At 42.9% G+C, this 26,103-nt stretch overlaps 1 protein-coding gene across 3 annotated transcripts in view; it reads left to right on the plus strand.

Moving 5' to 3' along the window:
* Positions 1-19,860: 19,860 nt before the first annotated feature.
* The window catches only part of PHC1 (polyhomeotic homolog 1), a 99,713-nt gene continuing 93,470 nt past the window's right edge, over positions 19,861-26,103 (plus strand). For 2 of the 3 annotated variants that reach the window (XM_053696940.1, XM_053696942.1), the window contains exons 1-4: positions 19,861-19,992; positions 20,230-20,400; positions 20,516-20,626; positions 21,065-21,142. In XM_053696940.1, the coding sequence (XP_053552915.1) occupies positions 20,287-20,400; positions 20,516-20,626; positions 21,065-21,142 (303 nt within the window). In that variant the 5' untranslated portion in view covers positions 19,861-19,992; positions 20,230-20,286. Of the gene's footprint in view, positions 20,152-20,229; positions 20,401-20,515; positions 20,627-21,064; positions 21,143-26,103 lie in introns of all 3 variants that reach the window. The other variant, XM_053696941.1, reaches the window with a different exon arrangement.

Consider the following 26,103-nt stretch of genomic DNA (forward strand, 5'->3'; position numbering starts at 1 on the left):
AGCTTAAATTTTTTGCCAGATATGGCATTGTTCCCAGCCTGAGGTAAAAATTTAAATATGGCTTATTCTCTGCTTTTTACATAAAAACAGAATTTATGCTTACCTGATAAATTACTTTCTCCAACGGTGTGTCCGGTCCACGGCGTCATCCTTACTTGTGGGAATATCTCTTCCCCAACAGGAAATGGCAAAGAGTCCCAGCAAAAGCTGGCCATATAGTCCCTCCTAGGCTCCGCCCACCCCAGTCATTCGACCGACGGACAGGAGGAAAAAACAGCAAGAAACTATAGGGTGCCGTGGTGACTGTAGTTAGAGAAAATAATTAATCAAAACCTGATTAAAAAACCAGGGCGGGCCGTGGACCGGACACACCGTTGGAGAAAGTAATTTATCAGGTAAGCATAAATTCTGTTTCTCCAACATTGGTGTGTCCGGTCCACGGCGTCATCCTTACTTGTGGGAACCAATACCAAAGCTTTAGGACACGGATGAAGGGAGGGAGCAAATCAGGTTACCTAAATAGAAGGCACCACGGCTTGCAAAACCTTTCTCCCAAAAATAGCCTCCGAAGAAGCAAAAGTATCAAATTTGTAAAATTTGGCAAAAGTGTGCAGTGAAGACCAAGTCGCTGCCTTACATATCTGATCAACAGAAGCCTCGTTCTTGAAGGCCCATGTGGAAGCCACAGCCCAAGTAGAGTGAGCTGTGATTCTTTCAGGAGGCTGCCGTCCGGCAGTCTCGTAAGCCAATCGGATGATGCTTTTAAGCCAAAAGGAAAGAGAGGTAGAAGTCGCTTTTTGACCTCTCCTTTTACCAGAATAGACGACAAACAGAGAAGATGTTTGTCTGAACTCTTTTGTAGCTTCTAAATAGAATTTTAGAGCACGGACTACGTCTAAATTGTGTAACAAACGTTCCTTCTTTGAAACTGGATTCGGACACAAAGAAGGTACAACTATCTCCTGGTTAATATTTTTGTTGGAAACAACCTTTGGAAGAAAACCAGGCTTAGTACGCAAAACAACCTTATCTGAATGGAACACCAGATAGGGCGGAGAACACTGCAGAGCAGATAACTCAGAAACTCTTCTAGCAGAAGAAATAGCAACCAAAAACAAAACTTTCCAAGATAACAACTTAATATCTATGGAATGTAAAGGTTCAAACGGAACCCCTTGGAGAACTGAAAGAACTAGATTTAAACTCCAGGGAGGAGTCAAAGGTCTGTAAACAGGCTTGATCCTAACCAGAGCCTGAACAAATGCTTGAACATCTGGCACAGCTGCCAGTCGTTTGTGTAACAAGACAGATAAAGCAGAAATCTGTCCCTTTAGAGAACTTGCTGATAATCATTATCCAAACCTTCTTGTAGAAAGGAAAGGATCTTAGGAATTTTGATCTTATTCCATAAGAATCCCTTGGATTCACACCAGCAGATATATCTTTTCCATATTTTATGGTAAATTTTTCTAGTTACCGGTTTTCTGGCTTGAACCAGAGTATCTATCACAGAATCTGAAAACCCACGCTTTGATAGAATCAAGCGTTCAATTTCCAAGCCGTCAGCTGGAGGGAGACCAGATTTGGATGTTCGAATGGACCCTGTACAAGAAGATCCTGTCTCAAAGGTAGCTTCCATGGTGGAACCAATGACATATTCACCAGGTCTGCATACCAAGTCCTGCGTGGCCACGCAGGAGCTATCAAGATCACCGAGGCCCTCTCCTGCTTGATCCTGGCTACCAGCCTGGGAATGAGAGGAAACGGTGGAAACACATAGGCTAGGTTGAAGGTCCAAGGCGCTACTAGTGCATCCACTAGAGTCGCCTTGGGATCCCTGGATCTGGACCCGTAGCAAGGAACCTTGAAGTTCTGACGAGACGCCATCAGATCCATGTCTGGAATGCCCCATAATTGAGTTAATTGGGCAAAGATCTCCGGGTGAAGTTCCCACTCCCCCGGATGGAATGTCTGACGACTCAGATAATCCGCCTCCCAATTTTCCACTCCTGGGATGTGGATCGCAGATAGGTGGCAGGAGTGATCCTCCGCCCATTCTTTTATTTTGGTCACTTCTCTCATCGCCAGGGAACTCCTTGTTCCCCCGATGATTGATATAAGCAACAGTCGTCATGCTGTCTGATTGGAATCTTATAAATCTGGCCTTTGCTAGTTGAGGCCAAGCCCTGAGAGCATTGAATATCGCTCTCAGTTCCAGAATGTTTAATCGGGAGAAGAGACTCTTCCCGAGACCATAGTCCCTGAGCTTTCAGGGATTCCCAGACCGCGCCCCAGCCTGCTAGACTGGCGTCGGTCGTGACGATGACCCACTCTGGTCTGCGGAATCTCATTCCCTGGGACAGGTGGTCCAGAGTTAGCCACCAACGAAGTGAGTCTCTGGTCTTCTGATCTACTTGAATCACTGGAGACAAGTCTGCATAGTCCCCATTCCACTGTTTCAGCATGCACAGTTGTAATGGTCTTAGATGAATTCGCGCAAAAGGAACTATGTCCATTGCTGCAACCATCAACCCTACCACTTCCATGCACTGAGTTACGGAAGGACGTGGAATAGAATGAAAAACTTGACAAGCGTTTAGAAGTTTTGACTTTCTGACTTCTGTCAGGAAAATCCTCATTTCTAAAGAATCTATTATTGTTCCCAAGAAAGGAACTCTTGTCGACGGAGACAGGGAACTTTTTTCTATGTTCACCTTCCATCCGTGAGATCTGAGAAAGGCCAGAACGATGTCTGTGTGAACCTTTGCCTTTGAGAGAGACGACGCTTGTATCAGAATGTCGTCCAAGTAAGGTACTACTGCAATGCCCCTTGGTCTTAGGACCGCTAGAAGGGACCCGAGTACCTTTGTGAAAATCCTTGGAGCAGTGGCTAACCCGAATGGGAGGGCCACAAACTGGTAATGTTTGTCCAGAAAAGCGAACCTTAGGAACTGATGATGATCCTTGTGGATAGGAATATGTAGATACGCATCCTTTAGATCCACGGTAGTCATAAATTGACCTTCCTGGATTGTAGGTAGAATCGTTCAAATGGTTTCCATTTTGAACGATGGAACCCTGAGAAATTTGTTTAGGATCTTTAAATCCAGAATTGGTCTGAAAGTTCCCTCTTTTTTGGGAACTACAAACAGATTTGAGTAAAATCCCATTCCCTGTTCCGCCGTTGGAACTGGGTGTATCACTCCCATTTTTAACAGGTCTTCTACACAATGTAAGAATGCCTGTTTCTTTATTTGGTTTGAGGATAAGTGAGACATGTGGAACCTTCCCCTTGGGGGTAGTTCCTTGAATTCCAGAAGATAACCCTGAGAGACTATTTCTAGTGTCCAGGGATCCTGAACATCTCTTGCCCAAGCCTGAGCAAAGAGAGAGAGTCTGCCCCCTACTAGATCCGGTCCCGGATCGGGGGCTACTCCTTCATGCTGTTTTGTTAGCAGCAGCAGGCTTCTTGGCCTGCTTACCCTTGTTCCAGCCTTGCATCGGTTTCCAGGCTGGTTTGGTTTGTGAAGCATTACCCTCTTGTTTAGAGGATGCGGAATTAGAGGCCGGTCCATTCCTGAAATTGCGAAAGGAACGAAAATTAGACTTATTCTTGGCTTTGAAAGGCCTATCTTGTGGGAGGGCGTGGCCCTTTCCCCCAGTGATGTCTGAGATAATCTCTTTCAATTCTGGCCCAAAGAGAGTTTTACCCTTGAAGGGGATATGAAGCAATTTTGTCTTGGAAGATACATCCGCTGACCAAGACTTTAGCCAAAGCGCTCTGCGTGCCACAATTGCAAACCCTGAATTTTTCACGGCTAATCTAGCTAAATGCAAAGCGGCATCTAAAATAAAAGAATTAGCCAACTTGAGTGCGTGAACTCTGTCCATAACCTCCTCATACGGAGTCTCTCTACTGAGCGACTTTTCTAGTTCCTCGAACCAGAACCACGCTGCTGTAGTGACAGGAACAATGCACGAAATGGGTTGCAGGAGGTAACCTTGCTGTACAAAAATCTTTTTAAGCAAACCCTCCAATTTTTTATCCATAGGATCTTTGAAAGCACAATTATCCTCGATAGGGATAGTAGTACGCTTGTTTAGAGTAGAAACTGCCCCCTCGACCTTAGGGACTGTCTGCCATAAGTCCTTTCTGGGGTCGACCATAGGAAATAATTTCTTAAATATAGGAGGGGGGACAAAAGGTATGCCGGGCTTCTCCCACTCCTTATCCACTATGTCCGCCACCCGCTTGGGTATAGGAAAAGCGTCGGGGTGCACCGGAAACTCTAGGAACTTGTCCATCTTGCATAATTTTTCTGGAATGACCAGGTTGTCACAATCATCCAGAGTAGACAACACCTCCTTAAGCAGTGCGCGGAGATGCTCTAATTTAAATTTAAATGTCACAACATCAGGTTCAGCCTGTTGAGAAATTTTTCCTGAATCTGAAATTTCCCCATCTGACAAAACCTCCCTCATGGCCCCTTCAGATTGGTGTGAGGGTATGACAGAGCAATTATCATCAGCGCCCTCCTGATCTTCAGTGTTTAAAACAGAGCAATCGCGCTTTCTCTGATATGCAGGTATTTTGGATAAAATATTTGCTATGGAGTTATCCATTACTGCCGTCAATTGTTGCATAGTAATAAGCATTGGTGCGCTAGAAGTACTAGGGGCCTCCTGCGTGGGCAAAACTGGCATTGATGAATCATCTTGGGCAACTTTACTATCTGTGGCAGTACTGTCCTTACTTTGTTTGGACGCTATGGCACAATTATCACACAATTTTGAAGGGGGAGACACATTGACTTTCATACATATAGAACATAGCTTATCTGAAGGTACAGACATGTTAAACAGGCTTAAACTTGTCAATAAAGCACAAAAAACGTTTTAAAACAAAAACGTTACTGTCTCTTTAAATTTTAAACAGTGCACACTTTATTACTGAATATGTGAAAAAGTATGAAGGAATTGTTCAAAATTTACCAAATTTTCACCACAGTGTCTTAAAGCATTAACAGTATTGCACACCAAATTTCAGAGCTTTAACCCTTAAAATAAGGAAACCGGAGCCGGTTACAGTTTTAACCCCTCTACAGTCCCAGCTACAGCCTTTGCTGCGACTTTACCAAACCCAGGGGGGAATACGATACCAAATGAAGCCTTCTAGGAACCTTTCCAACTACTTTCAGATCCACACACATGCAGCTGCATGTCCTGCTCTCAAAAGTAACTGCGCAGTAATGGCGCGAAAATGAGGCTCAGCCTACAACTGGGAAGGCCCTTCCTGACTGGAAAGGTGTCTAACTCAGTGCCTGACGTTAAAAAACGTTCCCCAAGCTTATAAGTGTGAATTTCAAACATAAACATGTATAAAATGCTCAAATAAAGCAATCGATTTTGCCCATAAAAGTGTCTACCAGTTTTATAGCCCATATTAAGCCCTTTATTCTGTTTGAGACTAAGAAAATGGCTTACCGGTCCCCATGAGGGGAAAATGACAGCCTTCCAGCATTACACAGTCTTGTTAGAAATATGGCTAGTCATACCTTAAGCAGAAAAGTCTGCTAACTGTTTCCCCCAACTGAAGTTACTTCATCTCAACAGTCCTATGTGGAAACAGCAAACGATTTTAGTTACTGCTGCTAAAATCATCTTCCAATCACAAACAGAACTCTTCATCTTTTTCTGTTTCAGAGTAAATAGTACATACCAGCACTATTTTAAAATAACAAACTCTTGATAGTAGAATAAAAAACTACAACTAAACACCACATACTCTTAACCATCTCCGTGGAGATGTTGCCTGTGCAACGGCAAAGAGAATGACTGGGGTGGGCGGAGCCAAGGAGGGACTATATGGCCAGCTTTTGCTGGGACTCTTTGCCATTTCCTGTTGGGGAAGAGATATTCCCACAAGTAAGGATGACGCCGTGGACCGGACACACCAATGTTGGAGAAAAGTGCATGGAATACATCTTACATTAAATGCATTTAATACATTGTGCTGGTAAAAATACATTTAAGACCTTTATTGATACTAACAGAATAAATGAGAATGAGAGAGAGCACCAGAGGGAGAGAGTGAAAATGGGAGATAGTGACAATGGGAGAGAGTGTCAGAGGGAGAGAGAGAGCGCCAGAGGGAGAATGAGAGAGAGCACCAGAGGGAGAGAGTGACAATGGGAGAGAGTGCCAGAGGGAGAGAGAGTGCCAGAGGGAGAGAGAGTGCCAGAGAGAGAGAGAGAGTGCCAGAGAGAGAGAGAGTGCCAGAGAGAGATAGAGTGCCAGAGAGAGAGTGCCAGAGGAAGAGAGAGAGTACCAGAGAGAGAGAGAGTGCCAGAGAGAGATAGAGCACCAGAGAGAGAGAGTGCCAGAGGGAGAGAGTGACAATGGGAGAGAGTGCCAGAGAGAGAGAGTGCCAGAGAGAGTGCCAGAGAGAGTGCCAGAGAGAGAGAGAGCACCAGAGAGAGAGAGAGCGCCAGAGAGAGAGTACCAGAGAGAGAGAGAGCGCCAGAGAGAGAGAGAGCGCCAGAGGGAGAGAGAGCACCAGAGAGAGCGCCAGAGGGAGAGAGAGCACCAGAGAGAGTGCCAGAGGGAGAATGAGAGAGAGCACCAGAGGGAGAGAGTGACAATGGGAGATAGTGACAATGGGAGAGAGTGCCAGAGGGAGAGAGAGCCAGAGAGAGCGAGAGTGCCAGAGAGAGCGCCAGAGGAAGAGAGAGAGTACCAGAGAGAGAGCGCCAGAGAGAGAGAGTGCCAGAGAGAGCGAGAGAGTACCAGAGGGAGAATGAGAGAGAGCAGCAGAGGGAGAGAGTGACAATGGGAGATAGTGACAATGGGAGAGAGTGCCAGAGGGAGAGAGAGAGAGAGTACCAGAGAGAGAGAGAGCACCAGAGGGAGAGAGTGACAATGGGAGATAGTGACAATGGGAGAGAGTACCAGAGAGAGAGAGAGCGCCAGAGAGAGAGAGAGTGCCAGAGAGAGCGCCAGAGGGAGAGAGAGAGAGCACCAGAGAGAGTGCCAGAGAGAGAATGAGAGAGAGCACCAGAGGGAGAGAGTGACAATGGGAGAGAGTGACAATGGGAGAGAGCGCCAGAGAGAGAGAGCGTCAGAGGGAGAGAGAGAGTACCAGAGAGAGAGAGAGTTAACCCCTAAACCGAAGTCTAACCCTAACACCCCCCTAAGTTAAATATAATTTAAATTAAACAACGCATGTGCCAGTGTTACTACTGTGTCATTATATAGTGCTGGGTGTTATTATACTGATGCAGAGACCACTGATCCTATAACCAGCCGTCCTCTGGCTATACCCATGTGCCAGTGTAACTACTGTGTCTTTGTATAGAGCTGGGTGTTATTATACTGATGCAGATATCACTGACCCTATAACCAGCCCTCCTCTGGCTATACCCATGTGCCAGGGTCACTCCTGTGTCATTATATAGTGCTGGGTGTTATTATACTGATGCAGATACCACTGATCCTATAACCAACCCTCCTCTGGCTTTACCCATGTGCCAGTGTCATTATATAATGCTGGGTGTTATTATACTGATGCAGATACCACTGATTCTATACCCAGTCCTCCTCTGTCTATACCCATGTGCCAGTGTCACTACTGTGTCATTATATAATGCTGGGTGCTATTATACTGATGCAGATACCACTGATCCTATAACCAGCCCTCCTCTGGCTATACCCATGTGCCAGTGTAACTACTGTGTCATTATATAGTGCTGGGTGTTATTATACTGATGCAGATACCACTGATCCTATAACCAGTACTCCTCTGGCTATAGCCATGTGCCAGTGTCACTACTGTGTCATTGTATAGTGCTGGGTATTATTATACTGATGCAGATACCACTGACCCTATAACCAGCCCTCCTCTGGCTATATCCATGTGCCAGTGTCACTACTGTGTCATTATATAGTGCTGGGTGTTATTATACTGATGCAGATACCACTGATCCTATAACCAGCCCTCCTCTGGCTATACACATGAGCCAGTATCACTACTGTGTCATTATATAGTGCTGGGTGTTATTATACTGATGCAGATACCACTGATCCTATAACCAGCCCTCCTCTGGCTATACCCATGAGACAGTGTCACTACTGTGTCATTATATAGTGCTGGGTGTTATTATACTGATGCAGATACCACTGACCCTATAACCAGCCCTCCTCTAGCTATACCCATGTGCCAGTGTCACTACTGTGTCATTATACAGCGCTGGGTGTTATTATACTGATGCAGATACCACTGATTCTATAACCAGCCCTCCTCTGGCTATACACATGTGCCAGTGTCACTACTGTGTCATTATATAGTGCTGTGTGTTATTATACTGATGCAGATACCACTGATTCTATAACCAGCCCTCTTCTGGCTATATCCATGTGCCAGTGTAACTACTGTGTCTTTGTATAGAGCTGGGTGTTATTATACTGATGCAGATACCACTGACCCTATAACCAGCCCTCCTCTGGCTATACCCATGTGCCAGTGTAACTACTGTGTCATTATATAGCGCTGGGTGTTATTATACTGATGCAGATACAACTGATCCTATAATCAGCCCTCCTCTGGCTATACCCATGTGTCAGTGTCACTACTGTGTCATTATATAGCGCTGGGTGTTATTATACTGATGCAGATACCACTGATCCTATAACCAGACCTCCTCTGGCTATACCCATGTGCCAGTGTCACTACTGTGTCATTATATAGCGCTGGTTGTTATTATACTGATGCAGATACCACTGATCCTATAATCAGCCCTCCTCTGGCTATACCCATGTGTCAGTGTCACTACTGTGTCATTATATAGCGCTGGGTGTTATTATACTGATGCAGATACCACTGATCCTATAACCAATCCTCCTCTGGCTATACCCATGTGCCAGTGTCACTACTGTGTCATTATATAGTGCTGGGTGTTATTATACTGATGCAGATACCACTGATCCTATAACCAGCCCTCCTCTGGCTATACCCATGTGCCAGTGTAACTACTGTGTCATTATAAAGTGCTGGTGTTATTATACTGATGCAGATACAACTGACCCTATAACCAGCCCTCCTCTGGCTATACCCATGTGCCAGTGTCACTACTGTGTCATTATATAGTGCTGGGTGTTATTATACTGATGCAGATACCACTGATCCTATAACCAGCCCTCCTCTGGCTATACCCATGTGCCAGTGTAACTACTGTGTGATTATATAGTGCTGGGTGTTATTATACTGATGCAGATACCACTGATCCTATAACCAGCCCTCCTCAGGCTATACCCATGAGCAAGTGTCACTACTGTGGGGTGTTATTATACTGATGCAGATACCACTGACCCTATAACCAGCCCTCCTCTGGCTATACCCATGTGCCAGTGTAACTACTGTGTCATTATATAGTGCTGGGTGTTATTATACTGATGCAGATACCACTGACCCTATAACCAGCCCTCCTCTGGCTATACCCATGTGCCAGTGTCACTACTGTGTGATTATATAGTGCTGGGTGTTATTATACTGATGCAGATACCACTGATCCTATAACCAGCCCTCCTCTGGCTATACCCATGTGCCAGTGTCACTACTCTGTCTTTGTATAGAGCTGGGTGTTATTATACTGATGCAGATACCACTGACCCTATAACCAGCCCTCCTCTGGCTATACCCATGTGCCAGTGTCACTACTGTGTCATTATATAGTGCTGGGTGTTATTATACTGATGCAGATACCACTAACCCTATAACCAGCCCTCCTCTGGCTATACCCATGTGCCAGTGTCACTACTGTATCATTATATAGTGCTGGGTGTTATTATACTGATGCAGATACCACTGATCCTATAACCAGCCCTCCTCTGGCTATACCCATGTGCCAGTGTCACTACTGTGTCATTATATAGTGCTGGGTGTTATTATACTGATGCAGATACCACTGATCCTATAACCAGCCCTCCTCTGGCTATACCCATGTGCCAGTGTCACTACTGTGTCATTATATAGAGCTGGGTGTTATTATACTGATGCAGATACCACTGATCCTATAACCAGCCCTCCTCTGGCTATACCCATGTGCCAGTGTCACTACTGTGTCTTTGTATAGTGCTTGGTGTTATTATACTGATGCAGATACCACTGACCCTATAACCAGCCCTCCTCTGGCTATACCCATGAGCCAGTGTCACTACTGTGTCATTATATAGTGCTGGGTGTTATTATACTGATGCAGATACCACTAACCCTATAACCAGCCCTCCTCTGGCTATACCCATGTGCCAGTGTCACTACTGTATCATTATATAGTGCTGGGTGTTATTATACTGATGCAGATACCACTGATCCTATAACCAGCCCTCCTCTGGCTATACCCATGTGCCAGTGTCACTACTGTGTAATTATATAGTGCTGGGTGTTATTATACTGATGCAGATACCACTGATCCTATAACCAGCCCTCCTCTGGCTATACCCATGTGCCAGTGTCACTACTGTGTCATTATATAGAGCTGGGTGTTATTATACTGATGCAGATACCACTGATCCTATAACCAGCCCTCCTCTGGCTATACCCATGTGCCAGTGTCACTACTGTGTCTTTGTATAGTGCTTGGTGTTATTATACTGATGCAGATACCACTGACCCTATAACCAGCCCTCCTCTGGCTATACCCATGAGCCAGTGTCTCTACTGTGTCATTATATAGAGCTGGGTGTTATTATACTGATGCAGATACCACTGACCCTATAACCAGCCCTCCTCTGGCTATACTCATGTGCCAGTGTCTCTACTGTGTCATTATACAGTATAGCGCTGAGTGTTATTATACTGATGCAGATACCACTGATCCTATAACCAGTCCTCCTCTGGCTATACCCATGTGCCAGTGTCACTACTGTGTCATTATATAGTGCTGGGTGTTATTATACTGATGCAGATACCACTGATCCTATAACCAGCCCTCCTCTGGCTATACCCATGTGCCAGTGTCACTACTGTGTCATTATATAGTGCTGGGTGTTATTATACTGATGCAGATACCACCGATTCTATAACCAGCTCTCTCATTCTCCCTCTGGCACTCTCTCTGGTGCTCGCTCTCTCTGGCTCTCTCTCCCTCTGGCGCTCTCTCTCTCTCTCTGGTACTCTCTCCCATTGTCACTATCTCCCATTGTCACTCTCTCCCTCTGGCGCTCTCTCTCTCTCCCTCTGGCGTTCTCTCTGGCACTCTCTCTGGCGCGCTCTCTCTCTCCCTCTGGTGCTCTCTCTCATTCTCCCTCTGGCACTCTCTCTGGTGCTCTCTCTCTCCCTCTGGCGCTCTCTCTGGCACTCTCTCTCTCTCCCTCTGGCACTCTCTCCCATTGTCACTATCTCCCATTGTCACTCTCTCCCTCTGGTGCTCTCTCTCATTCTCATTTATTCTGTCAGTATCAATAAAGGTCTAAAATGTATTTTTACCAGCACAATGTATTAAATGCATTTAATGTAAGATGTATTCCATGCACTTTTTATGTAAAAAGCAGAGAATAAGCCATATTTAAATTTTTACCTCAGGCTGGGAACAATGCCATATCTGGCAAAAAATTGAAGCTTATCACGAAATTCACAATTTATTTTTTTATTTTTAATTGACATATATTTTGAACGCCAAGTGTTTTTATAAATCAAATATGACTTTTTATGAGACATCCACTATGTTAGATTGATGTTAGATTTTTTTTTGTATTTGTTACTACTGTAATATTTGTTTTAGCTCCAACAAAGGCTAACTCAAGCACATTTGTGTTTTTTCCCAATACACTGTTATTTACTATAACTAGGCCTTTCTTTTTTAAATGATATTTACTAAATAACCAATTAAAGGAGAATGTATCTGAACTCTAATAACCCTTTGCACAACTATAAAAAGGCTTTTCAGGCCTATACAATACTCGCTGTAGACATGTGCCAGTTAATCCCTGTTTAACCATAGACTTTCCCAAGCCAGCACTTATACGTGAGCTTTATTTACTAAATAACAAATTAAAGGAGTATTTAGTAAATATCATTTAAAAAAGAAAGGCCTAGTTATAGTAAATAACAGTGTATTGGGTTAAAGCACAAGTGTGTTTGAGTTAGCCTTTGCATATACTAAATATATTATTTAAAAAGAAAGTGTTTGGTCAAACTGGCTTTTATGTACAGTTAGCACAAAAGTTAGCTTTGCCTGTAACAGGCAGAAAACGCCCTCCCCCAATTAGATGTACATTTCTGGTTACCTGTGAGTTTCAGGGATTTTACACCATAAAATATGGCTCCCCTATTGTTGGTAGCCCTTATTTAAAACCACTATAACATTTTTGGAAGTAAAAAAATGTTAATAAGTTATCACCTTATCTGTGAGAGAATGTAAAATAGTTTCATACCAACAACTATCCCTTTAAGGGGTTCAACTTATTGCAATGCAAAGTATTGCTGGCCTCTGGCACACAATTGGTTTGAAGGGATATGAAACCCAACATTTTTCTTTCATGTTTTAAAGAGAACATACAATTTGAAACAACTTTACAATTTCAATGATCAAATTTGCTTCATTCCTTTGGTACTCTTTGTTGAAGGAGCAGCATTGCACTGCAGGAAGCTAGCTGAACACATTGGATGAACCAATGACAAGAGGATATTTGTGCAGCCAACAATCAGCTTCTAGCTCCTGGCAGGGCACGACTGCTCTCAACCTACCTAGGTATGCTTTTCAACAAAGGATACCAAGAGGACAAAACAAAATAGATAATAGAAGTAAATTAGAAAGTTGTTTAAAATTGTATGCTATATCTGAAACCTGAAAATAAATTGCATTTAAGAGAATAACCACTCAGGGACACACTCCCTGACTCACATGCGCTCCATAGCCATACCCTCACTCACATTTCAATAAGAATGTAATCGTAACTGGAGAAGCCAGTTTTGGTGACTCACACAGACACACATTTAGAGTCAAACATGTACACAGGTTCAAGATCACTCAGTCACCCTCTGTCAATCATCTTTTCTTATTTGCACAGTCAGAAATATTAACCCTTATTATTAGTTTCTAACTATTAACCCTTATTATGTTGGTGTATTCTTCGTATAATCTGTATACAAACTTCATTAGCTGTGTCTAATATTTGTGCTGCATACTAAATTTGTAAAAGTACTGTATTCATTTGAAGCCATCCGTATAATGGTGATGAGGTGATAGTGGGACTGGAGCATTTGATTAGGCTAAAGGGATATAACATGGGAAAGAGGCTGTGATGCAGTACATCTTAAAGGGACATGAAACTCAAATACATTATTTCAGGATTCAGACAGAGCATACAAATTTTTTTTAAACAACTTTCCAATTTGCTTTATTAAATTGTGGGTTTGCACTGAAGGGACGATGAGTTGACACTGCCCGCAAGATGGTAAGAAGAAGCATTGCTGGCACTGACTCAGACACCTCTTGGGCAGACATGCTAGGTGTGAGGAGTCTGTGATAAGCAATAAAATGGGAGCAAATGAGTTGCCCAGTGTGAGCAGGAAACTCAGAAGGACTTGGTGGTTAATATGAGGGTAAATGTGAAAAAGGATAATGGAGCAACAAAGCTCAGTGTTGTGTAAATCTCTCCCAATACCCTGGATTATGTCTATGTCAGAACACTGAACATAAGTAGAGTTAGCACAGTTATGCTTTTCTTTCTTATATTCCCTACATGGGTCCTAAAGGTTTTTTCATAAACATCACATTGTTGTAGTTTCCAGTATCAAGCAATGCACTTAGGTTTTAACAACATGAGTTCACATATTAGCTATTTATAAATATGAAGGAAAAAGCACAGCTGCAATCAAATGTTACCATTAGCCTAATAGCCAAAATGCTCAATTATATATAGTCGTATTAGCCTAATAGCCAAAATGCTCAATTATATATAGTCGTATTAGCCTAATAGCCAAAATGCTCAATTATATATAGTCGTATTAGCCTAATAGCCAAAATGCTCAATTATATATAGTCGTTGTGACGAACCAAGGTTATCCAACCCTGCGCCAGTCACTTATTTGGCACAGAAAGGGTTTTCAGCCCCCTTTTCTGTCACCTATAGGTCACAATCTAGCCACACCAGGCAAGCTTGTGATTCAGTTTAGTGGGTGCAAGAGTTAATTCGCATTCCCTTAATCTGTACTAGACGTAAGAGAAATGCCCAACACTCCCTTGTAATGCCACCCACAATAAACTATAAATCATATAGCTCAAATGCTGCCACCACTTAAAATTTATTAAAGGGAAAATCTTAAGGAAAACCCCAGACTTTACACATTAACTCTAGAAATACAATTTAGCAGAAAATAACCTAAAATTATGCAGTTCTAATATTCCAGTCTCTTTCAGTAACGTGGTTCAATTATTAGACAAAGGCCAAACTTAATAAAGGAATTATTTATTATGCCAAAAATATTATGCACAATGCATTATTAATAAAAAGTTGTTACAAATAAAATTACACACGCAAACAGTATTTTAAAATAAAAAGGAGAAAAACATAATTGAATACTTTCCTAGTCTTCAAGATCTGCGCCAGGGGCTGGCATGAAAATGATGGCTCCTTATTTCTGTACAGCCGCTCCCCTTGTAAGAATGACAATCTTATTGTTAAAAAATAAGATTCTTAAACCCTACTTTTCAGAGATAAGGTTGCTTAACCACACCCTCCTGGGCGGGCTAAGAAACCCCCCTGTCTTTACAACCTTCAATAGACTAATTTCTTGCCTGAATTTATACAACCCATTATCATTCCTGCTAGGTAAGAAATTTCTATATTTACATATTTAGAACCTCTTAGTTTTATTGGGAGAACCGGTTTGATATCAAATATGCCATAGGTTGTCATATTTACCTGCCTTTAGGTTATAACAGCTTTAACCCACATATGTACATAATATACCAATGTCCTGTCAGTGACCTGGTCAGTTTTTGTAATGAAGAGCCTGTTTTGCATCAGGCATTCTATTGACAGCTTAAGCCATAAACTTTATCCTGTGTATCTCTGTGACTAAGAGTTTCAGTGACTTTATGACCCAATGCATACACACTAACATTTGGTGGCTATTTAGGGGGTTCTGGCACTTCAAAGAAAATACAAACACAATTCTTCTTGAAAACAAATAACTGTTTTGAGTGCAAGCTACACAGAATTAACTCCTTAGCAGCTGAATCCTGAGATATTTGTGACAGTCGTATTAGCCTAATAGCCAAAATGCTCAATTATATATAGTCGTATTAGCCTAATAGCCAAAATGCTCAATTATATATAGTCGTATTAGCCTAATAGCCAAAATGCACAATTATATATAGTCGTATTAGCCTAATAGCCAAAATGCACAATTATATATAGCCGTATTAGCCTAATAGCCAAAATGCACAATTATATATAGCCGTATTAGCCTAATAGCCAAAATGCACAATTATATATAGTCGTATTAGCCTAATAGCCAACATGCACAAATATATATAGTCGTATTAGCCTAATAGCCAAAATGCACAAATATATATAGTCGTATTAGCCTAATAGCCAACATGCACAATTATATATAGTTGTATTATGAGCTCTCTGTGTCCAAGCCAGTGCTAGATAAGTGAGTCATTAGTAAAAATGTCATCATAAGCCACCAATAATACATTTATTAAAAACTATTCTGTTTGACAAAAGATAAAGTATGTGAAAGTTCAGGACACCTGACAGGCTTGGACATCTGCGGCATTGTCACCAACTCAGGAACACAGAAATGCAAAGTGAACAAACTGAGCCAAGCCACTCCTACTGCGGGCTATGTCCCCAAGGTAGCAATGAATACTCCCAAGTCACGTGATGTTTTCTAGGGCATGCCTGAAAAAGTCTCACTATTAATGAAGAAATGTCTGTGAAAATAAAATAGCAAAATTCAGCTAATGTTCCTTTATTTGCAGAAGTAGGTTAGCTGTGCAAGCTTAGAAAACTGCTAAATTTCTTCCTTTATAATATGTTTATTTGCACATTTTTATGGTTAATCATAAGCCACTCTCAACTTACATTCCTTATTTATGGTGTTAATATTGTCTTGCAGTGTTAAACAGTAAAGTTTATGACAATAAACAAATTAAAAGAAACACACAAAAGTTGTTTTTATGGTGATGTCTGTGAGAAACAAATTTACCATATTATACAACAGTTTGTAATTTACTCCTATCACCAGTTTTTCTTCACTCTCTTGCTATCTTTATTTGAAAAACAAGAATGTAAAATCTTAGGAGCTGGCCCATTTTTGGTCCATCACCCTGGATAGTGCTTGCTTATTGGCGGCTACATTTAGCCACCAATCAGCAAGCGCTACCCAGGTTCTGAACAAAAAATGGGCCAGCTCCTAAGCTTTACATTTCTCCTTTTCAAATAAAGATAGCAAGAGAACGAGGAAAAATTGATAATAGGAGTAAATTACAAAGTTGCTTAAAGGGACACTAAACCCAACATTTTTCTTTTATGATTCAGGTAGAGAAAACAAGCTTGAACAACTTTCCAATATACTTCTATTACGTAATTCGCTTCATTCATTAGCTATCCTATGTTAAAGAAATAGCAATGAACATGGGTGAGCCAATCACACAAGACATTTATGTGCAGCCACCAATCAGCAGCAACTGAGCCTATCTAGATATGCTTTTCAGCAAAGGATATAAAGTAAATTAGATAATAGAAGTAAATTAGAAAGCTGTTTAAAATTGCAAGCTCTTTCTAAATCATGAAATAATTTTTGGGGGTTTCATGTCCCTTTAAAATTGCATGCGCTATCTGAATCATTAAAGAAAAGATTTGGGTTTAGTATCCCTTTAATGCCTTAGTTGCCAAAGAAGGTTGTAATTAATTTTACTACCTCAGTACAAGGTCTCTAATGCCAGAAAAAACAACTACTAAATAAAAAACTACTAAATGAAGACACCTTAAAAGGAGGGTGCGCTCCCAGATATCTGACACCAACTATTGAAGGACATAGGTGCAATAAGACATTTTAGGAACACTGGTTGCATCCTTTTGCGGTGTCTACACCTGCAGGAATTCTCCTTTTAGACTTTAGCCTTCATAATTGTAATTAGAAAGCATCCAATAACAAGCAGGAGCTAAGGTACAAAGTAGTTTATGGCTTATTAAATCCTAAAAAGATCAAACGGATTCCAGTATTGCAATTACGCTTTAAAATGAACTGTATGCCCAAGCCTCACCTTTAACCCATTAAATGGCAGAAGGATTCAATATATTTTCCTATGTTAGTCAATACAATGTGGCATACTCTTAAAAGGCGATCAAAAAAATGTAGACATCAGCAAATATTTTTGTAATACAGATTTAGCAAAAGATAAAGTATGTGCAAGTTCGTTGACTGTATTTAGTACCCTTTCTGGTTACAAAATCCAATGACAGACCGCTTGTTCATTGTGATTTTGTAACCAGTAACGTGCGCGTGCCACATAATGCCGTGTATCTCGCATCAGCTGTTGTAAGGAGTTTGGGCCTCTAGCGCATGCGCAGTGAGCGCCACAAACCTCCACCAGCTGATTATACCTCACCGGAAGTGACATAGTATACAAATTCCTATGGTAGACGGATTACTTTAAGACACCGGTGTTCTAAAGTAAAGCGACTACCGCGTAGGAATGTGTATACCTCGTCATTTCCGGTCACTTCCAGGGAGGTATAATCAGCTGGTGGAGGTTTGTGGCGCTCACTGCGCATGCGCTAGAGGCCCAAACTCCTTCCACCAGCTGATGAGAATAATGTGGCACGCGCACGTTACTGGTTACAAAATCACAATGAACAAGCGGCCTGTCATTGGATTTTGTAACCAGAAAGGGTCGCAGAATATGTACACCGGTCAACTGTTAGTAGTAAATACACACACAATGAACTAGTGACAATTTCCACATATTCACTGTTCATATATATATATATATATATATATATATATATATATGGTAGACGGATTACTTTAAGACACCGGCAGCGACAATAATATAGAAAAATAATAGTAGAGCAACAGCTGAGTTCGGCATGGCTCATAACAAGATCCCACCCAGGTGGCTCAACTGTCCTAGGAGAGGCCAGCCGGTGGCAGGTGAGAGGAAACATTGCGGCTTTCATTGTCAATATATATATATATGGAAACAGCTCAGTCACACAACACATAATTACTCATTATTACTTTGCATTGCATAAATGCTTAATAGATTCATTGCCCAGAGCTGCAAAGAAGATCCTGTATAATAATAAAACTTTTAAAATATATTGAAAATGTTATGTGGAGTAGTTTATCTATGTATGTATTTAAAGAACTACTCCACATAACGTTTTCAATATATTTTAAAAGTTTTATTATTATACAGGATCTTCTTTGCAGCTCTGGGCAATGAATCTATAAAGCATTTATGCAATGCAAAGTAATAATGAGTAATTATGTGTTGTGTGACAGCTGTCTCCATCATCATCATCATCATCATCTCTATATCATCATCATCATCATCATCTCTATATCATCATCATCATCTCTATATCTGCCCATGAATCATAACAAGCAGATAAAGCATCCTTGCTATAGCTCCAGTCTATGAATTAAAATCTCACAGTGCACAGGATCCCAAGTGTCATGACAAGCCTGAACTGTGGGATGTGAACTGTCACAACTCAAAGGACGCAGTACACAGATAGCCACGTTTTTCCCTGGTACACAAAATAAAGAAAGCAAAGTATGTCAGTGTGCACACCAAGCCAAGTATTTGCATAGTGCATGCCACTCAGGAAAATGTTTCTGTGGCACATCTTTCCATGGTACATACCAAAGAGCATGGTGCACACCACAGAGAGAGCCATAGCTCTCCAAACTCACACCATTCAGATAGCTACTGCCCCATGAATACACATCCCACAGAGTCAAAGCACCTCATCTATGCTCACAAGGCATATTTTTCAGACTGCCATCATAACACCATGTCTTTCCCTGGTGCACTCCACATGTTATGCACACAATCACAGCTATCTTTGGCATGACCACCCAGACAGCTATGACTTTCAATGCCATGCTGTAGACAGACTACCACACTTTTCTCTGACAAATGGTACACAGACAGCTATATCTTTCTTTGGCACATTGAGAGCCATCACTCCAATGACAGATAGAAGACAGGCAGCCAATAATTACCCTGGGACAGCAGGGAGATTGTCACAATTCCTCTGGGGCATTCAGACTGTCAGACCCCCCCCCCTTGTCAAATCATGCAGGTCACAGCAAGCTGATAGCTAAGGCTACAAGGCACAACATCCAGATGGCCCTAGCACTACAGTTAACCAACGCAGATAATAACAGCTAACCTAGCACAGCATGAAAAAGTAAGTGCTCTTGGCCAGCTGAATACAGAACACACAAGTCTCCTAGTACAGCAAACTACAGTCACATCAAGCCTGGAATAGATGTCACGCAATGATGGTAAACAGAGAATTATTGACAATGAAAGCAGCAATGTTTCCTCTCACCTGCCACCTGGGTGGGATCTTGTTATGAGCCATGCCGAACTCAGCTGTTGCTCTACTATTATTTTTCTATATTATTGTCGCTGCCGGTGTCTTAAAGTAATCCGTCTACTATATATATATTATACGGTTAATTATACGGACGTGCGCGCCGCGTATGACCTGATCAGACCATACGCTGTTTACAGGCTGCGGGTACGTGCACGCCAATGACGCTCTGAACGTTTTTCCCAGGGGCTTGCACGAGCTCTCTGATCAGGTTGTTGCCAGTCTGGAGGTTTCCATGACAACGGGTTCAGGTCAGCGCTCGGTCACGTGCACAGGAAGTCTAGCTGTCTGAGGGGAAATGACGTCACGAGCTGTCCGCCTCAGACAGACACCTAGCGAGAAAACAGGCCGGAGCGGGAGAGGTCAGAGGTCAGTGCGGGAGATCTGAGACGGGGCAGGGAGAGCGCGGCTCCGGAGACAGAGACGCACCTCCTGCTAGGCCCTAACCGTATAAACGTAGTCTGCATTGTACTTGCCCCGGCACCTATATGCACCTCATACACATCTCGTAAATACCATCCGTAATCGGTGCGTGATGGCTGAATTGTCTAATGCATTGTGTTGCGCAGGTAGTAGTAGGGTTCTAATCAGGTTTTTGTTTTGTAGCAAGTCCCCTTTGAGGACATCTGAGCTGCAGCTCTGGATCCCGTTCTGGGTCTGAAGATGGAAACGGAGAGTGAGCAGAACTCCAACTCCACCAATGGGGGCTCAGCATCAGGGGGCAGCTCGCGCCCTCAGATATCTCAGATGTCTCTCTATGAGCGTCAGGCTGTGCAGGTACATTGGGGGTTTGCCTGCACACTGTTGTGTCTCTGCCTTCTGTGCTATTTAGCTTAGAGCTTGCAGTGTCTGTCTGCCATGCATGGTCCTTCAAGTACCGTCCTTTCCACAGGCTCTCCAGGCTCTTCACAGGCAGCCGAATGCTGCACAGTATTTTCATCAGTTGATGTTACAGCAGCAGCTCAATAATGCACAACTGCACAGTCTTGCAGCAGTTCAACAGGTAAGTGCTAGATGTGAAGACTGTATAGTGAATAAGAGGCACAACACGGGTTTGGGTGTACATTGGGGTACCTATACTAAATCTGACAGCAGGGCTATAAAGTGAGATTGCTGGCATACCCACATAGAATGAGACGAACTCAGGGACTTTAAGTGGCAGCTTTTTTTTGGGGGGGGGGGGGGGCACTGAATGAGACAGCAAAGCCATGGGACATAAAGTGACACTGCTCATTGAAGGACATTGTAAACCAGACAGCAAGGCTTAGCAACATAAAGTGACATTACTGGGGGGTCACACACTTAATCAGAAGGGAAGAGTAAGCTAGCTACTCATTCCTAGTGGGAACAGTGGACTTGCATTGATCATTGGTTAAAACCTTGGGGGCAAATTGTGTTTAGTTGAAAAAGATCCATTGTGCGTTTGTGCTTCCTTCAATAGGCCACCATTGCTGCCAGCCGTCAGGCTGCCTCTCCCAACGCAGTCACTACTCAGCAAACCAGCACCACCCAAGGATCGGTAAGTCAATGTTCCTTCCTTTAGGTAATTTATGTCCCAATTATTTAACTTCTAGTGTGTTTCACATTGAGGATTTATTCTATTGTGTTCCTTTTGTCACCCGTCATGGTATATTTTGGTGGTGCAGGTCTAAAGGCTGTGACACACTGCAAGCGGAGCGGCGCTCAGTGTGTCCTGCCTTTTCATCTCTGAGCACGCTGCTGCGTCAGATCGCATAGCTGAGCACTCAGAGATTAAATATTTGAACTTCAGAAGCGAGGCGACGCGGTGCGAAGCAGCTGTAATGCCTTGCGCCGCATCGCTTGCAGTGTGTCACAGCCTTTAGAAGGGAATGTGACACCAGCTTCATAAGACAACTGCAAGTAGGACAAGGGAGTCCAAGTGCTGACAAGTCAGATGATTTATTCCAAGAGCTCTGTATTTGCTCTTGAGAAAGTCGATCCGATCGCTGAAACTCATGGGCATGCTAATCTGAGCTTTATTTTTGAATTTGTACTGTATCCTGTTTTTACCTTTTGGAATAAATTTTTAGGCTTGTTGGTACTTGGTTTCCCTCGTCCTACTTGGAGTTGTCTTGGAACCTGATGTCACATCCCCTTCCAAGACCTGTCCTGCCAAAGTTGTGTTGGTGGTCCTGGAATTATATTGTTAGCATAGAAATAAACAACGATTCCACCATCAAAAGCAATATCCTTCCTAACTTTATTCACCTTTATGTCATTAATCACAATCTAAACAACATTATTTTAGTCTAAATTTTTAAGTATTTTAGAAACTTTTAAGCTGTGGATGTGGTTTGTATCATTTGTGAGGGATTTTAAATTGTATGAGACAATCTTAGAAACAAGGTATCAGAAAGTTTGTTAGACAGATATTAAAGGGACTTTATACACTAGATTTCTTTTACAAGATATGACGAGTCCATGGATTTCATCCTTACTTATGGGATTACGCCTCCTGGTCAGCAGGAGGAGGCAAAGAGCACCACAGCAGAGCTGTATATATAGCCCCTCCCTTCCCTCCCACTCCAGTCATTCTCTTTGCATGTGTTAGTGATAGGAAGAGATAAAGTGAGGTGTTAGTTTAGATTCTTCAATCAAGAGTTTATTTTTTCTGTAGTGCCTAAGTGTACTATTTTATTAGGGTGTAGCCTAGACCAGATCAGTCTCTTCAGTTAACAAAAGAGAAGCATCTGGTGGCTTCAAAGCAATGGGAACTGGAGGGATCTATTCTCACTGTGCCTCCGATGATGTGTGCTGCCCTTCAGATGATGGTCTTAGCATGTGGTAACTAAGACCCTGTATGTCTCCACAGCTCTACCGGAGGGAACTGCAGGACCTCTTGGTTGTGGGACTAATTAAGCTGTCGCCCAGCTTCCAGATACGTGCAGCTGTTTGACTCTGGGAAACATTATTTCACTCAGAAGGTGGGCTGTATCTGGTATTTTTTACTTGTTAAACTGAACTCTGGAATAATGGGAGTTTGCAGTTTACTTGGTAGAGAGTCGCATTATGGGGCTAAGAAATTAGTACAAGCTCCTGTTACTGCGCTCATAGTGGCTGTTATGACGCTGTGTTTTGTTTTTTTGGAACTAGACTCAGATTTATATGTAAACTTTATTACTTGGGTCAAGGTGTGTTTGTGTTGCTTTTGTGCACTACCGATCAAGCGATCGTTGTTGCGAGGGTATTTTTAGTTGCGCGGCCATTCTCTATGTGCGGCGGGCTGTTCCTCTGATTGCCGCCCACGAGGGGCGGGGCTTCGTTTGCGCGCTTCAGACCGGATGGGTCTAGAAGCCGCGCACTTGTCTCTGACGGAGTTTGACTGAGGACGTTAACTATAGGCGCTTGTTTGGACCGCATGGTTGTACTTTGAAGCAGGCGGTCAGCAGCGTCAGGGGGTTTGTTTAATTTCTGTGTCAGTAGCGTGGGGGCAGGTAGGCGCCTCAGTAGCGCTGTTACAGGGTGCACTGGTGGCTAAAGTTATTCATCAAATTTGTCACATGGTACTGTGTTTTTTACTGTTCAATATACATAGGATTCACTACATTGTTTATTTCAATAAGGGTTATACATATTCGAAATTAAAGGTGACCAAGCTGTACTTTGTTTAGAAGAGTATACTTATAGTACCATAATCGCCCTAAATAAGATTATGGATCTTCAAAGTGTCACATGTTCATTATGTTTAAATGCAAATGTGGAGCCTCCTGTTACTTTCTGTCCTTCTTGTACAGAAAGGACTTTACAGTTCAGAGATCACATTGTCTTTAATAAAAGTTTGTCTATAGTGGATGCTGCTCAGGATTCTTCTGAAGAGGTTCAGAATATGCCGCAGCTGTCTCCCCAAGCGTCACAGCCATTACCACTCACTCAGGCAACGCCTTGTTCTTCAACGGTGTCTGCTTCTTTCACTCTGCAGGATATGGCTGCAGTTATGTCATCCACTCTTACAGAAGTTTTATCTAAGTTGCCAGTGTTACAAGGCAAACGCAGCAGGACAGAGACTCATGTAGTCCCTGCAACTTCTGATGCTTTGATGGCTATCTCCGATGTACCTTCCCAGGGCTCTGATTTGGGGGGTAGGGAGGCCCTGTCAGGGGGAACTGTCTGATTCAGGTAGTGCATTGCCCCCAACAGAATCGGACGTCATGTCTTTTAGATTTAATCTTGAACACCTCCGCCTTTTGCTGCAAGAGGTTTTATTGACTCTGGACGACTGTGACTCTATTGTGGTCCCACCAGAGAAATTCAGTAAAATGGACAAGTACTTAGAGGTACCTTCTTATTCAGATGTTTTTCCAGTTCCCAATAGAGTTTCGGAAATTATTACACGGGAATGGGAAAGACCGGGTATCCTGTTCTCCCCTTCCCCTATTTTTAAGAAGATGTACCCTATAGCTGACACCGTTCGGGACTCTTTGTAAACGATCCCTAAGGTGGAGGGAGCTATCTCTACCCTGGCTAAGCGTACGACTCTCCCTATAGAGGACAGTTGTGCTTTCAACGACCCTATGGATAAAAAATTGGAGGGCCTTCTAAAAAGGCTATATGTTCATCAAGGATTTCTATTACAACCAACGGCATGCATTGTAACAGTCACAACTGCGGATGCCTTTTGGTTTGGCGCCCTAGAAGAGTCTCTGAAGTCTGAGACTCCTTTAGAGGAAATAATGGATAGAATTAAGGCCCTTAAGCTGGCTAATTCTTTTATTACGGATGCCGCCTTTCAGATCGCCAAATTGGCGGCTAAGAATTCAGGGTTTTCCATTTTAGCGCGCAGAGCATTATGGTTAAAATCTTGGTCTGCGGATGTGTCCTCTAAATCGAAACTTTTGACTATTCCCTTTAAGGGAAAGACCCTATTCGGGCCTGATTTGAAAGAAATAATTTCTGATATTACAGGAGGCAAGGGTCATCTCCTCCCTCAAGACAAAACATCTAAGCAAAGGGGGCGACAGAGTAATTTTCGTTCCTTTCGTAATTTCAAAGGAGTCCCCCCTTCCTCTGCCGCTAAACAGGAAGGGAACTTCTCTCAAACCAAAGCCATCTGGAGACCCAACCAGGCTTGGAACAAGGGTAAACAGCCCAAGAAGCCTGTTGCTGCTCCCAAGACAGCATGAAGGGGCGGCCCCCGATCCGGGACCGGATCTAGTAGGGGGCAGGCTTTTTCTCTTCGTCCAGGCTTGGATAAGAGATGTTCAGGATCCCTGGTCACTGGAAATCATGTCTCAGGGTTATCAGTTGGAGTTCAAAAATTCCTTCCCAAGGGGAAGGTTTCTTCTTTCACGATTGTCTGTAGACCAGATAAAAAGAGAGGCGTTGTGTAAAAGACCTCTCTACTATGGGAGTAATTTGTCCCGTTCCAACACAGGGACAGGGGTTTTACTCAAATCTTTTTGTGGTTCCTAAAAAAAGAGGGAACGTTCCAACCCATTTTAGATCTCAAGAGTCTAAACAAGTTTCTAAGGGTTCCATCCTTCAAGATGGAGACTATCCGAACAATTCTTCCAATATATGACTACCGTGGACTTAAAGGATGCATATCTTCATATTCCTATCCACAGAGATCATCACCAGTTTCTGAGGTTTGCCTTCCTGGACAAACATTTTAAGTTTGTGGCCCTTCCTTTCGGGTTGGCCACGGCACCCAGGATCTTCACAAAGGTTCTAGGTTCTCTACTGGTGGTTCTCAGGCCGCGGGGCATTGCAGTGGCGCCTTATCTGGACGACATTCTGATCCAGGCGTCGTCTTATCAGCTGACAAAGCCTCATACCGACATTGTTCTCTCCTTTCTAAGGACTCATGGGTGGAAGGTGAATCTAGAAAAGAGTTAATTGATTCCACAGACAAGGGTTCCTTTCCTATGAACTCTAATAGACTGTATCCATGAAAATATTTTTGACGGAATTCAGAAGGTTAAAGATTCTGAATACATGCCGAACCCTTCAGTCCACTCCTCGGCCATCAGTGGCACAGTGCATGGAGGTAATTGGATTGATGGTGGCAGCTATGGACATCATTCCGTTTTCTCGTTTTCATCTCAAAACCTCTACAACTGAGCATGCTCAGGCAGTGGAATGGAGATTATGCAAATTTGTCTCCTCAGATAGAGACTCTCTTCTTTGGTGGTTGTCGCCGGATCATCTGTCCCAAGGGACGTGCTTCCGCAGACCCTCGTGGGTGATAGTGACAACGGACGCCAGCCTACTAGGTTGGGGGGCAGTCTGGAATTCCCTAAAAGCTCAGGGTGTGTGGACTCGTTCAGGGTCTCTACTTCCAATCAATATTCTGGAGTTGAGAGCAATATTCAATGCACTTCAGGCTTGGCCTCAGTTGGCTTCGGCCAAATTCATCCGATTCCAGTCGGACAACATCACGACTGTGGCTTACATCAATCATCAGGGAGGACCAAGGAGTTCCTTAGCGATGACAGACGTGTCCATAATAATTCGGTGGGC

This window comes from Bombina bombina, unplaced genomic scaffold (genome assembly GCF_027579735.1).
Source record: "Bombina bombina isolate aBomBom1 unplaced genomic scaffold, aBomBom1.pri scaffold_638, whole genome shotgun sequence".
NCBI lineage: Eukaryota > Metazoa > Chordata > Amphibia > Anura > Bombinatoridae > Bombina > Bombina bombina.